General features: G+C 44.5%; 1 protein-coding gene across 2 annotated transcripts in view; it reads right to left on the bottom strand.

Annotated features, from left to right (window-relative positions):
- Positions 1-3,789, bottom strand: part of Foxk2 (forkhead box K2) — a 53,851-nt gene extending 50,062 nt beyond the window's left edge. For both annotated transcript variants that reach the window (XM_012948017.2, XM_045158550.1), the window contains exon 1: positions 3,398-3,789. In XM_012948017.2, coding sequence (XP_012803471.2) covers positions 3,398-3,789 — 392 coding nt within the window. The remainder of the gene's footprint in view (positions 1-3,397) is intronic.
- Positions 3,790-14,938: the final 11,149 nt, after the last annotated feature.

Here is a 14,938-nt window from a genome sequence, read left to right as displayed (position 1 = left end):
GTAAAGCCAATCCAAAAAATGGCACATGTGCCTGGAGTTCATTTGCAGAGGCAGGAGGCCCTAGTGTGCCTAATCTCATTCACTTTGAAAGAAGTGGCCCCTACCTCAACAGTCTTTCCTCTCATCTCCGCCGCAAGGCTCACTCTACCCTTCAGTTTGAACTCTACTTCCTCACTGAAAGGTCAATTCATTTCCAAGTTTAGTATGTTGCCATGAGTAGAAGTTAACACAAATGGTCTGAGTCTAAATTGGGCTAGAGATGGCTTAGTGGTTAAGTGCTTGCCTGCAAGGCTAAAAGACAAAAGTTTGATTGCCCAGGGCCACATAAGCCAAATGTACAAAGTGGTGCATGTGTCTGGAGTTCATTTGCAGCAGCTGAAGGACCTGGAGTGTCCATTCTCTATCTGCCCTAACCCCAAGTAAATAAATATGAAATTTAAAAATTTAAAAAAAAAATCTCTAAACCCAGCCAGGCATGGTGGCACACACCTTTAATCCCAGCACTTAAGAGGCTGAGGTAGGAGGATCCCTATGAATCTGTGGACACCTTGAGACTAATTCCAGGTCAGCCTGGGCCAGAGCAAGACCCTACCTTGAAAAATAAACAAATAAATTTCTAAATCTTTAGAATAAATACATAATATGCTTTGCTTTGCTTTGCTTTGACAGTGACTTTCTTCTTCTTTTTTTGGTTTTTCAAGGTAGGGTCTCACTATAGCCCAGGGTGAACTGGGATTCACTATGTAGTCTCAGGGTGACCTCAAATTCATGGCGATCCTCCTACCTCTGCCTCCCTCCCAAGTGCTGGGATTAAAGGTGTGTACTACCACACCCAGCTCAACACTGACTTTCTTATAAACAACAAATTGCCAGTCAGTGGTTCCATCCCAAGTTTTGGCAACCCCCCCACAAAGACAGCCATTAGGCCCCTACCTTTGATTTTATGTAGTCTACAGTACAGATCCACACCAGCAGCATTTGGATTTGAAAATAATGTTCTTTAAAGTGCTGCAAATTAAGCATTAACAAATAAGCTGGGATACCCTTCCAAGACTAAGCAATTAACAGTGTGCACTCACACCAGAATTAAGAAAAACACAGCTCTTACCAGCATCTCCAAGTTTGTAGACAAAGGTTGTATTTGCAATGGTCTAGAAAGGAGCCCCTGAGGAATAATTAGCTTTTCCTGGAGAGCAAATTTGTTTTTCAAGCACAGTAAATGACAACTTTATCCAACCACAGAACCAACTAACTTGTTTTGTAGCATGACTGACAGTTCTCTAAGAAGTTTACTCATTCTATATGACCTTGTAAGAATCCTACAAAACCAAATGCTATTCTGAGTTTACCCTGTAACCTAGGCTGGCCTTAAATTGTCTACATAGCAAAAAGCTGGCCTCAAACTCACAATCCTCTTGCCTCAGCTACCAGAGTATTGTAACTATGGGGAAGCTACATCACACCTGCAACAGATACTCAAAAAAATAAAAATAAACAAAAAGTGAGGCCTGAAGAGATGGCTCAGCAGTTAAAGGTATTTGCTTGCAAAGCCAGGTGGCCCAGGGATCATTTCCCCAGTACCCACATATATCCAGATGTACAAAGTGGCAATGCACTTCATTTGCACTGGCAAAAGACCCTGGTATATCCATTTTTATGATCTCTCTTTCCCTCACTCCTTAATAAATAATAAATACAAATTTTAAAAAATTTAATGGAAGGTTGGGGAAACGGCTTACCGGTTAAGTGAGTGTTTGCCTGTGAAGCCTAAGGACCCAGGTTCAAGGCTCGATTCCCCAGTACCCACATAAGCCAGATGCACAAGGTGGCACATGCATCTAGAGTTCATTTACAGTGGCTGGAGGACCTGGTTCGCCCATTCTCTCCCTCCTTCTGTCTCTCTCTCTCTCTCTCTCTTTCTGCCTCTCTCAAATAAATAATAAATAAAAATTTAATGGAGCTGGGCAAGGTGGCACACACCTTTAATCCCAGCACTCGGGAAGCAGAGTTAGGAGGCCCCCCTGAGATTACACAGTGAATTCTAGGTCAACCTGGGCTAGAGGAAGATCTTACCTCAAAAAACCAAAAATTAAAAAGTGAAAAAAATTAATGCGTGTGGTGGCTCACGCCATTAGTGCATCACTGTTAGTTTGAGGCCAGCCTGAGACTACATAGTGAACTCCAGGTCAGCCTGAGCTAGTACAAGACCCTACCTCATAAAACCAAAAAAAAAAAAAAAAGTGCTGAAAGTATACAGTTTCCCCCAGTAAAGTTCAGAGGATGCAGATTTAAAATCTATGTTTGGGATTATTAACTTTTAGGTGGCCAAAAACAGCAGAAAAAAGACCTTTGGCTTAAAACACTATACTAAAAATATTTTTCTACTGAAACACATGAGTAGAAATAAGTAACCAACGCGGGGTGTGGTGGCACGCGCCTTTAATCCCAACACTCGGAGGTAGGGGTAGGAGGATCACAGTGAGTTTAAGGCCACCCTGAGACTACATAGTGAATTCCAGGTCAACCTGGGGTGAGACCCTACTTCGAAAAAAAAAAAAAAAGAAAAGAAGAAAGAAGTAAATAACCTACATCACACTTCATTTCGGAGGCACATTTTAGTTTGGGGCAGCTCTTCCATCATAGGCAGCTTAACATCTCCCTAGAGTATGATTTGTCTGCTGGCTATTAAAAACACCCCAAACTCCCAGTACACACTTAGGACAAGAACCCTCCACCCATAAAACAGGTGAAAAAGTTGCAGGGCAGGGGAAACCACAGTAGTGAGGTGAGATGGTGGCATGTCGGATGTTTGACTGGGCAGAGATGTGAGTTGGAAGCCCAATAAATTTGCTTGGGGGCCTGGGTATATTTGGGACAGGAAGGGCCGCAAGTAGGTTAAGTCTTGCTGATAAAATGTGTAGGAATTATGGTCAGGTTAGGAATTATTATCGTGGGCTGGGGTGGGATCTGTCCAAGTCATGGTTCTACCGCAGTTGGTAGATTGGTAGGTCCCTAGGTTTGGAGTCCGGCCGTGGGTCGGTACCTCCAGGTCCTAGTTTTGGGTTGTGAGTGGGTACTGGCGGCGAATAGTGGTGGGTCTGGGATAGGGTCCTGCACCGCTCCATGGCTATAGGTATGGGTCAAGGTCTCGCCCAGGGTTCTCCCCTGCACGAAAATACTGAGACTTGTTCAAGGTCCTGCCAGGTAACCTGGCTCTGCTCAAAAGGGGTGGGGTCGGGATCGAGGTCCCGCCCCACGGATGGGCAGCCGGTCTGGGTCAAGATCCAGTCCGGCTCGAGGGTAGTGGGTCGGGATCCCGCCCCGCTGGTGGTCAGCCCATCTGGGTCAGGGTCCGGCTGGATCCCGGTAAAGGCCGTAGCCCGCACCCGCCACTCACACACGCGGCAGCTGCAGCGGCGGGGCCCCACGCCGCTGAAACACGCCGTCCACGAACACGCCGTTCTTGCCGAGGCAGCGCAAGTAGAAGTCACCACCCGCGTCCGGACGGGGCTGAGCGGGCTCCGGTGCGGCCGCTCCGTGGCCGCCGCCCGGGGGCGTGAAGATCTCCAGGTGGCGCCGTGAGATGAAGCTCGAGTGGCCCATGCTCACGTCCACTGAGCCTTGCGAGGAGTTGCGCCCGATGGTCACCGAACGCTTCTTCATGAGGTACTCGAACTCGCGGCCCTCGAGCCGCGCCACGGCCCAGCCGCCCGGCGGGGACCCACCGCCCCCAGACCCGCCGCCCGCGGGAGGGGCGCCCGCGCCCGAGAGCGCCGCCGCGGCCGCCATCGCCTGCGAGGCCCGGCCGATCCGCGCGGGCGCCCTGGCGGGCCGAGGCCCGGGCGCGGTCGTGGGCCGCGCGAGCCGAGCACGGTCGCCTAGGCCGCCGGCCGGCGAGGAGAGCAGCGAGGGCGGGAACTCTCACTGTCGCGCGCCGGGCCGCACGACGGACAGGCACACCAGCCAATTGGCGCAGCGCACGCAGTGGGGCTACCGCAGCTGTCCAATGGAGAGCCGCGCCACCGAGCGCCCGCACGTTCAGCGGCGCCGCGCGACGCTAATCAGCCGCGGCGGCGCGGAAAACCCGGGGCGGAACACAGAGCTGGCGCGAGGCCGCGCGCGGGCGCCAGGCAGGCGGAGGCCAAGGTCACGGCGGGCGCACCGGGCATCGGGCTCTGGTCTCTAGGGAGACCGACCGCGTTCCAGCCCAGCACCTAGCCCCGCTTCCCAGGAGCCGCCCGCCTCTTCCTCTCGGTCGCTAGCCGCGGAGCCCGGAAGTCCGCGCGCTGAACTGCCACACAGACGACTGTAATCTTAACTACCCCGATTAACTAATTAGATGCTTAGCAATTTATACCAACAGCTGGAAATCTGGATGTTTTGCCACAGTTTTTAAAAAATTGTGAGCTTTTCAAATCCTCAAGATCAGATATTTATTAATTCCAGACACCCTGCCATTAAAAAAGAAGGCGTTCGGCGCCCTTGAGCATGCTGCGGAGTGCTCAGCGGTGAGCCCGCCAGGTCATTCACTCCCTGTGACTCCACCACACCTCACAGGCCTGCCTTCAGTGTACCTGCTGAATCTCTGCTAGAGGAGGCACCTAGCCTTGAAAACCGTCATAGCAACATGGTGGGCCCTGTGTACAAATGATGGGCCACAGTGTTCGTTTACAGATGTTAAAGTGAAGAACAGACAGTAGCACAAAGGGAGTTCAGTAAGTGTGGAAAGGATGAGAGCAGACTGAACTTGGGATGGATAACTGGACGTTGTGGGCAAGATCTGCTAAACAGAAGCCGCAGACAGGAGACATCTCAATGGTTTGTACATTTTCACTCGTTGTATGTGTCCAAATTTAGGCGAAATGGAATAGAAATTAATGAGTCTGAATATAACATTTGGGTATCTTATTTGTGTCTACCTAGACTGTTTTGATACATAAATAGGGCAAGATGCCCTAAACAGAAGAAAACCAATTCAGCAAATAAATATTCATTATCTGAGGGATTTTAGGTAGTGTTGAAGTAAACATGGATATGATAGCTAGGGAAGTATCTAACCTAAAAGACAGAACATAAGCAGTTGAAGGAAAGCACACAGTCAACACAGCCAAGTGCAGGAAATGTTTCTTTCTTTCTTTCTTTTTTTTTTTTTCATGGTAGGGTCTCACTCTAGCCCAGGTTGACCTGAAATTCACTATGTAGTTTCAGGCTAGCTTCAAACTCATGGCAATCCTCCTACCTTTGCCTCCCTAGGGCTAAGACTAAAGGTGTACACCACTATGCTCAGGCCCAATAATTTTTTGGAGGAGAGGGAGGTTTTGAGTAGCGTCCCACTCTAGCCCAGGCTGACCTGGGATTCACTCTGTATTCGCAGGGTGGCCTTGAACTCATTACAGTCCTCTTACCTCTGCCTCCCAAGTGCTGGGATTAAAGTCAGGTGTCACCATGCCCGGCTCCAGTAATTTTTTTATGAGAGAAAGAATTGGCTCACCAGGGCTTCTAGCCATTGCAATCGAGCTCAAGACACATGTACCACCTTGTGCTCATATGTGACCCTGTGCATCTGGCTTACATTGGTTCTGGGGAGCCAAACCTGGGTCCTTAGGTTTTGCAGGCAAGTACCTTAACCACTAAGACATCCCACCAACCCCAGCCCAACAACTTTTTATGTAACCCCAGGTATATAGGTTTATAAAGCAAATATTTACTTGTAATAAATCATAAATTTAGTTTAAAGCAATTCTTTGGTATACATACAATTTTTCTATTATAGATGAAAACAAATTTGTATACTAATGGGTTAGATGAACTTACTTTTTTAGAACATACTTAATTTTATATAAAACAAAAGTTGGCTGAACGTAGAGCATTTGCAACTTTTTTTTTCCCCTTTGGTTTTTCAAGGCAGGGTCTTGCTCTAGCCCAGGCTGACCTGTAATTCACTATGCAGTCTCAGCAGGGTGGCCTCAAACTCACAGCAATCCTCCTACCTTTGCCCTTTCCAGTGCTGGGATTAAAGGTGTGCACGCCACCACACCCAGTTTATGTCCAACGTTTTTTTAGCATGGGTCGATATTTTGATTTTATAGTTGTTGATGCTGAGAAATACATTTCACATAAAAAATACTACAAAACAGAAGTATGTTTAGCACCATTTAAGAAATTGTTGGAACTGGGGGAAAATGACCAGTGTCTGTCCAAGCAACTCATAGTCTAACCTACTTAGCAGCAAATAACCTGTTGTGACGCTCACACAAGTGCAATAGTGGTGCACAACTATAGTGGGAAACAATTGAATGGAAAACATAGAATTCTGAGATAGTTTCCCCTATTACTAATCTATATTTTGTGTTTTTGTGGTCTACTTGTAACACTTTATAATCCAATGTTGATAAATTATTAACTAAAGTCCATAATTTACATTAAAATTCAACTTATGTTGTACATTCTGTGCTTTTGAAAGGGGTATAATTACATGTATTCCTCACCATAGTGTCACACAGAAATATGTTATTGCTGGAAAACCCTTTTGCTCTACCTATTCATATCACTACCTCCAGCTACTGGTGACCATTGATCTTTTCATTACCTCCATGGTGACATCTTTTTCAGAATGTCACACAGTAAGAATCATGCCCTGTGGAGCTTTTCTTCAGACTGGCTTTTTCACTTAGCAACATGCATTAAGATTCATCCATGTTTTATCACTATTTGATAGTTCATTTCTTTTCATTGCTGAATACTACTCCAAAGTATTATGTTCATAGTTTACTTACTTATCTACTTCAGGTCAGCTTGGTTTACTCCAAGTTTTGGCAATTATGATAAAACCTGATTATTATATTTGGATGATATAACAGTAAAGTTATATTGTCAACTTGATCTGTTTAGGAATCCACAAACATTCCTCTTGAGTGGGTATCTGAAGTTGCTTCCAGGAAAGATTAAGTAAAGGAGACAGTCCTTCCCCCAGAGTGAGCCCTTTCCCCAGAGTGAGCAGCTCACCTCGATAGGAAGCTTTATCTAAGGAATCTCTGGGAGAAAAGAATCCCTGTCTTCCACCTAGATGCAGTGCTACTTGCGCCTTCCAGCATGAACTGAAGACCAGTGGTTCTCCAGGAAGTCTTCAAGGCCTTCGGTGCTGGATTGGGACTGATGAGGCATCCAGCCACATGGACTGAGCAGCTACAGGGTTCCTTGACTCTTGAGCCTGCAGACTGCTATTGTTGGACTACCATAAGCTAATGCAATAAATCCTCTTTTTAATACAAAAAGAAAAAAGAAATTGTTGGATATTCTTCCCTAATTGCAAGCCTGAATTCACTGAATTTTATTTATTTATTATTATTATTAATTTTTGGGGGCAGGGGGTTTCTGAGCTAGGGTCTCACATTAGCTCAGATTAACCTGGAATTCACTGTGTAGTCTCAGGGTGCCCTTGAACTCTGGGCAATCCTCCTACCTCTGCGTCCCAAGTGCTGGGATTAATGGCATGTGCCACCACGCCTGGTTTTTTTTTATTATTTTTTTCTAAAATATTTCTTTTTATTTATTTATTTGCAGAGAGAGGGAGAGAGACAATGGGTGTGCCAGGGCCTCCAGCCACTGCATACAAACTCCAGATGCATGCGCCCCCTCTTGTGCATCTGGTTAACGTGGGTCCTGGGGAATTGAACCTGCATCCATTGGCTTTGCGGGCAAGTGCCTTAACTGCTAAGCAATCCCTCCAGCTCTTTTATATATATATATATATATATATATATATATATATATATATATATATATATAATTTTTTTTTAAATGAAATTCGTTCATGTCAACAACTCAAACAGAAAATTGTGAAGCTAAACATTCTAAGCAGTATAATCTAAAGTTATACTAATTTGATACATGCTAAGGAATGACAGAAGAAATATACTAAGTCCACATTGCATATGTCTAGTCTCCATAGGCTCATAGCCATGTTATGATGCAAAATGCAGTAATTCCAACTTCACAAATTCCTCTTGTCTGGGCTGGGGAGATGAAACAGTGTATTAAGAACCCCATTAACCATGTAAAAAGGCAGATACCAAGGTGGGCATCTGTCACTGCAGCCATCCCTATAGGTGAGGAAAGACATAGATATAGGAGAAGCTTTCTAGTGTTCAGGGACTGAGTATCGTGGCAAAACAGCAGTGAACAACATGGAGGTGGAAAGAAAGGACTAAAACCTGACAGTTGTTCTTTAACATTTTCACACACAATGTGAAATGCACACCCACACACACAGACAACATACAATCAGACAAAAAGCCACTAGGGCTGGAGAAATGGTTTAGTGATTAAGGCATTTGCCTGCAAAGCCTAAGGATCCAGGTTTGGTTCCCCAGTAACTACATAAGCCAAGCTGCACAGGGTGGCACATGCATCTGCAGTTGGTTTGCAGTGGCTACAGGCCCTGCTGTACCCATTTTCTCTCTCTGTCTTTCCCTCTCTCTCTCTCTCTCCCATAAATAAATGAAAGATTTTAAAGGGCTACCATAGTCTTAATAGTTTCAACACTGGTCAAAAGTGCAAATTTTCTCTGAGACACAAGAAAGTCTCTTAATTGTGAGCCCCTATACAATATAAAAGCAAGTTACATACTTCCAATATACAGTGACACAAGGTAAAACATTCCCATTCCAAAAGAAAGAAAGAAACCAGGTGTGGTGGTGGTGCCTGCCTTTAATTCTGGCACTCAGAAGGCAGAGGTAGGAGGATTGTCTCTTGAGTTCGAGGCCAACCTGAGACTACATAGTGAATTCTAGGTTAGTCTGGACTAAAGCAAGACCCTACCTCAAAAAAAAAAAAAAAAAAAAAAAAAAGGCTGAGGAAATGGTTTGCCTGTGAAACCTAAGGATCCTGGTTCGATTCCCCAGGACTCATGTAAACCAGATGCATAACAGGGCACATGCATCTGGAGTTTGTTTGCAGTGGCTAGAGGTCCTGGCATGCCCATTCTTTTTCTCTTTATCTGCCTCTTCCTCTCTCTCTCAAATAAATAAATAAATAAATAAATAAAATATTTTTAAAACCACAAAAGAAGCCAAAAACAAATAAATAAACAAAAAAAGAAAAGAAAAGAAATGGATTAAGGAAAGATTAGATCAAAGCAAGACAGAAATTCAGCAAGGAAAAAACACCAATCTATGCATCCAGCATCTATTGTTTGCAGGTTTGTGGTGATATCATCTATGCACAAAATGGCCTTGGGTAGCCACACCTGTCAAGTTTGACCAGGCTGTCCTGCAGCTTCTTCCTCAGGGCATTAAAAACAGGTATCTAGGGCTGGAGAGACAGCTGAGCAATTAAAGTGCTTGCCTGCAAAGCCTGAGGACCCAGGTTCAATTCCCCAGCACCCACATAAGCCAGATGCACAAGGTGGTGTATGCATCTGGAGTATATCTGTGGCTAGAGGCTCTAGTATGCCCATTCATTCTCATTTTTTCTCTCTCTCTCTGTAAATAAATAAAAATATTTGAAAAAATGTTAGAATGGCTTGTAGTACATGAATGTTCATAGCACCTTACTCATAATAATCCCCAAACTGAAATTATCCTGAGTGCTTTAACTTTTTTTTTAATATATTTTTTAAATTTTTTGTTCATTTTCATTTATTTCTTTGAGAGTGACAGAGAGAGAAAGAGGCAGAGGGAAAGAGAGAGAAAGAATGGGCACGCCAGGGCTTCCAGCCACTGCAAACGAACTCCAGATGCGTGTGCCCCCTTGTGCATCTGGCTAATGTGGGTCCTGGAGAATCGACCTTGAACCGGGGTCCTTAGGCTTCACAGGCAAGCGCTTAACTGCTGAGCCATCTCTCCAGCCCTGAGTGCTTTAACTTTGATTTTAAGTGTCCTCCAAAGATTCATGGAGTAAAGGCTCATTTTGGAGGGTGACATTGCTGGGAGGCCTTGAAAACTTTAAGAGGTAGATTAGGGTTAGGATTACTACTGTGAGATATTTAGTGTATGTCCATGAAGGGGATTAAGGGACCTTAGTTTCTTCCTCTTCCTCTCTTTTTTGCTCCCTGAACCTGAGAGGTTTTGCTAAATCTTGGGCTCTTACCTTGCTGTGCTGCCTCACCACCACCTCAGGCTCAAAAGTAACAGTGGCAACCAACTGTGGACTGAAGCCCTCCCAACTGCAAGTCAAGATAAAAAATTTTCCTAGCCGGGCATGGTGGTGTATGTCTTTAACTCAGCACTCAGGAGGCAGTGAGTTCAAGGCCACCCTGCAAATACATAGTGAGTTCCAGGTCAGTCTGGACTAAAATGAGATCCTACCTCAAAACAACAACGAAAAAATTTCCTATCCAGGTGTGGTGGTGATACAGGATTTGGTGGTTCAGGAGGGGTTCCCCAAATTTATGAACACCAAGTTTGGATTCTGTTTAACAAAGAATTGATAAAGACAGGGGCTGGAGAGATGGTTTAGCAGTTAAAGCACTTGCCTGCAAAGCCAAAGGAGCTCTGTTCGATTCCCCAGGACCCACATAAGCCAGATGCACAAGGTGGCACATGCATCTGGAGTTTGTTTGCAGTTAAAGCACTGGTCTGTAAAGCCAAAGGAGACTTGGTTCGATTCCATAGGACACACATAAGCCAGATGCACAAGGTGGCAATGCATCTGGAGTTTGTTTTTGCAGTTAAAGCACTTGCCTGCAAAGCCAAAAGAGCTTGGTTCAATTCCCAGGACCCACGTAAGCCAGATGCACAAGGAGGCACATGCATCTGGAGTTCGTTTGCAGTGGCTGGAAGCCCTGTTGCCTCCATTCTCTCCCTCTCTGCCTCTTTCTCTCTCATATAAATAAATTATATATATATATACATACATACATACACACACACACATACATACATACACATATATGGAAAGAGAGAGAGAGAGAAAGAATTGATAAAGACAGACTAAAAAAAGTATAAAATTATGGGTTATTAAGTTTAGGGAGAAATCACAAATTGTGGGGTTTATTTAAGGGAGATGGGGATGTAGTAGGAAGGCTAGAGAGAGCAGAGTTATAAACACATAGGAAGTAGGAAACGTGCCTCAGTTGGAAAATATTGTATAGTTCATAAGGTTTATTTAAGAAAAATTGAGGGTTTTTGTTGCTGTTGTTTTTGTTTTGTTTTTCCGAGGTAGGGTCTCAATCTAGCTCAGGCTGACCTGGAATTCACTATGGCACTATGGAGTCTCAGGGTGGCCTCGAACACCTGGCGATCCGCCTACTTCTGACTCCCAAGTGCTGGAATTAAACGCATGTGCCACCATGCCCGATAAGAAATTGAGGTTTTTAAGAAAAGACTGAGCCAGGCTTCGTGGCGCACGCCTTTAATCCCAGCACTAGGGAGGCAGAGGTAGGAGGATCGCCGTGAGTTCGAGGCCACCCTAAGACTCCATAGTGAATTCCAGGTCGGCCTGGGCTAGAATGAGATGCTACCTCAGAAAAAAAAAAGAAAGAAAGAGAAGAAAAGAGATAGCTGGGCGCAGTGGCACACGCCTTTAATCCCAGCACTTGGGAGGCAGAGGTAAGAGGCTCACCATGAGTTCAAGGCTACCCTGAGACTACAAAATGAATTCCAGGTCAGCCTGGACTAGAGTGAGACCTTACCTTCAAAAACTAAAAAAAAAAAAAAGAAAAGACTGGAGTAGAACCACAAACATGTGGAAGATAGAATTTAGGAGCTTGTGTGGGGAGATTTAGAAGGAATACCCACCCACAGCATCTGCCATATGCTTTCCTCATGGAAGAAAGTTAAAAGGGCAAATGGTGGTGACTTAAGGAAGAATAGTAGACAGAAAATATCAAAGCATAGACGATGAAATTCAAAGGAGAAATGAGTAATGAAGAGAGTTACTCTCATGGTTACCCTGAGTTTAAAGAAATTACACAAGTAGCTGGCCTGGCATTAGATCACCCGTGTGGTAAACTAGAGTGTAACCAGAGGAAAATCATGCGTGAATTCAAAGGAGAAGTTACCCCAAACTATAAAGCAGAGGCAAGCAAAAAAGTTCCCCTAGACCAAGAAACAATGTTAATGCTCTTCTTTCCACCAGGCCATGCTGGGTGAGGGGGAAGCCAGACTCATGTGTATCCCAGTGGCCCAAGCAAAAAGAGGCAGGAAAAGTTGAGTACGAGCAGAAAAAGCTAAGTAGAGCCAGAAAAGCAGAACCGAACTGAGCAGATGGGGCAGAGCAGGTCAGAGCTAGCAACAGGAAGACTACAAAAGCCTGTATAGGCAAAGGGAAGACTGGATTGGTTTGTAGATTTAGAGGGTAAATCCCAGAGTCAGCCTATTTGGGCTGTCTAGCTAAGTATATGTGAGACTCTGAACAAAAGGGGGCACTGTATATCAGTCTTTATCAGACACCAGTTTCATTCCTGCCAAGAGTTCTTTTTTGTTTGGTTGGTTTTGGTTTTTGGAGGTAGGGTCTTGCTATAGCCCACACTGACTTGGAATTCATTATGTAGTCTCAGGGTAGCCTCAAACTCACAGCGATCTCCTACCTCTGCCTCCTGAGTGCTGGGATTAAAGGCACTAATACGCCAAGCAAGAGTTCCATTATTGGGGCTGGAGAGAGGGCTTAGCGGTTAAGCGCTTGCCTGTGAAGCCTAAGGACCCCGGTTCAAGGCTCGGTTCCCCAGGTCCCACGTTAGCCAGATGCACAAGGGGGCGCACGCGTCTGGAGTTCGTTTGCAGTGGCTGGAAGCCCTGGCGCGCCCATTCTCTCTCTCTCTCCCTCTACCTGTCTTTCTCTCTGTGTCTGTTGCTCTCAAATAAATAAATAAAAAATGAACAAAAAAATTAAAAAAAAAAAAAGAGTTCCATTATGTGTCAGGGCGAGGTATCATGTGGGATGGCATATCCTGGTTCTATCTGAACCTCAATCTCTAACTGAAACTACCTAAAAGGAGCTAGCTTTTTCCTATCCTCCTTCAGTGGCACACATCTTTAATTTCCTGCATTGGGGAGGATGACTGTAAATTTGAGTCTAGACTGGAGCTACAGAGTGAGTTCCAGATCACCCTGGGCTAGACTGAGACCCTACCTGGAAAAAAAAAAAATTCCCCCACTGGGTATGGTGACAGGTAGGAGGATCACCATGAGTTCAAGACCACCATGAGAATACATGGTGAATTCCAAGTAAGCCTGGGCTAGACGAAGGCCCTATCAGGAAAAAAAAAAAAAAGAAAAAAAAATATATATATAAGCTGGAAAGGCGCTTGCCAAAGGACCCAGGGGATCCCCACATAAAGCCAGATGCACAAGCATCTGAAGTTCGTTTTCAGTGGCTAGAGCCCCTGACATGTTCATTCACCCCCTCCCTCCCTTTCTTTCTCTCTCTCTGCCTCTTTCTCTCTCTCCCAAATAAATAAATAAATAATTTTTTAAAAACTTAAAAATTTTTTTTTGAGGTAGGATCTCATTCTATCCCAGGCTATTATAGAATTCACTGTGTAGTCTCAGGGTGGTCTCAAACTCACGGCAATCCTCTTACCTCTGCCTCCCAAGTGCTGAAATTAAAGGAGTATGCCACCATGCCCACTAAAAAACAAACAAACAAAAAAAAAAAAACACTTAAAAATTCCTTCATGTGGTGATTTGAATGTAAGTGTTCCCAAAGCCTCAGGTGTTTGTGATTGTGCTTTCTGCTTAGTCTCCATCTAGTGGATGCCTCTCTGTTTATTTTTTTGCTGGGATGACCTGTCAATTGATGAGAGTGGGGTGTTGAAGTCACACACTATGACTGTGTTTGGTGTTATCTGTGACCTTAGTTCTAATAATGTTTGTTTGATAAAGTTGGGAACTCCCATGTTAGGTGCATATATGTTTAGGATTATAATGTCCTCCTGTTGGAGTGTGGATTTAATCAATATAAAGTGACCTGCCTTATCTTTCCTAACTAATGTTGGACTGAAGTCTACCTTGTCAGATATTAGGATAGCAACCCCTGCTTGTTTTCTAGGCCCATTTGCTTGAAACACCATTTTCCAACCTTTCATCCTAAGATAGTGTCCATCCTTTGTGGAAAGGTGAGTTTCTTGGAGGCAACAAATTGAAGGATCCTGCTGTTTAACCTGCAAATCTATGTCTTTTGGTTGGGTCATAGAGGCCATTGATATTAGGAGTATTATTGAAAGGTGTGTATTTATTTTTGCCATTTTTCTTGTTTTGTAGTTCTTCTGGTTTTACTTTTGTTCTCTTGTATTAACTAGTATTTGAGTATGGTTTGTTTTTTTTCCAGGTTCCTTATATGTGTGTTTTTCTTTCTCTTCAGCTGGTTTTGTCTTCAAGTATTCCTTTAGCCTGCTTTTTGTTTTGTTTTGTTTTGTTTTTCAAGGTAAGGTCTCACTCTGGTCCAGGCTGACCTGGAATTAAATATGTAGTCTCAGGGTGGCCTTGAACTCATGGCAATCCTCCTACCTCTGCCTCCTGAGTGCTGGGATTAAAGGCATGTGCCACCATGCCCGGCTTAGCCTGCTTTTTAAAAAAATTATTTTTATGTTTATTTATTTATTTGAGAGTGACAGACAAGCAGAGAGAGAATGAGGCAGATAGATAGAGAATGGGCACACCAGGGCCTCCACCCACTGCAAACGAACTCCACATGCATGCGCCACCTTGGGCATCTGTCTTATGTGGGTCCTGGGGAATCAAACCTAGAACCATGGTCTTTAGGCTTCACAGGCAAGCACTTAACTGCTAAGCCATCTCTACAGCCCCCGTTAGCCTGCTTTTGTTGTGGAATGTCCTATTTCTCCATCTATCTGAATGGATATCTTTGCAGGTAAAGTAACCTTGGTTGACACTTGTTATCTTCAGAACGTGGTATACATCATTTTAAGCCCTCTGGCTTTGAAAGTTTGTGTTGAGTAATCTGCTGTGATCCTGATGGGCTTGCCTTTGTATGTGAC

This window comes from Jaculus jaculus, chromosome 9, assembly GCF_020740685.1.
Source record: "Jaculus jaculus isolate mJacJac1 chromosome 9, mJacJac1.mat.Y.cur, whole genome shotgun sequence".
Taxonomy (NCBI): Eukaryota; Metazoa; Chordata; class Mammalia; order Rodentia; family Dipodidae; genus Jaculus; species Jaculus jaculus.
The sequence above is the reverse complement of the archived record's forward strand: the minus strand, read 5'-3'. Positions and strand labels throughout refer to the sequence as shown.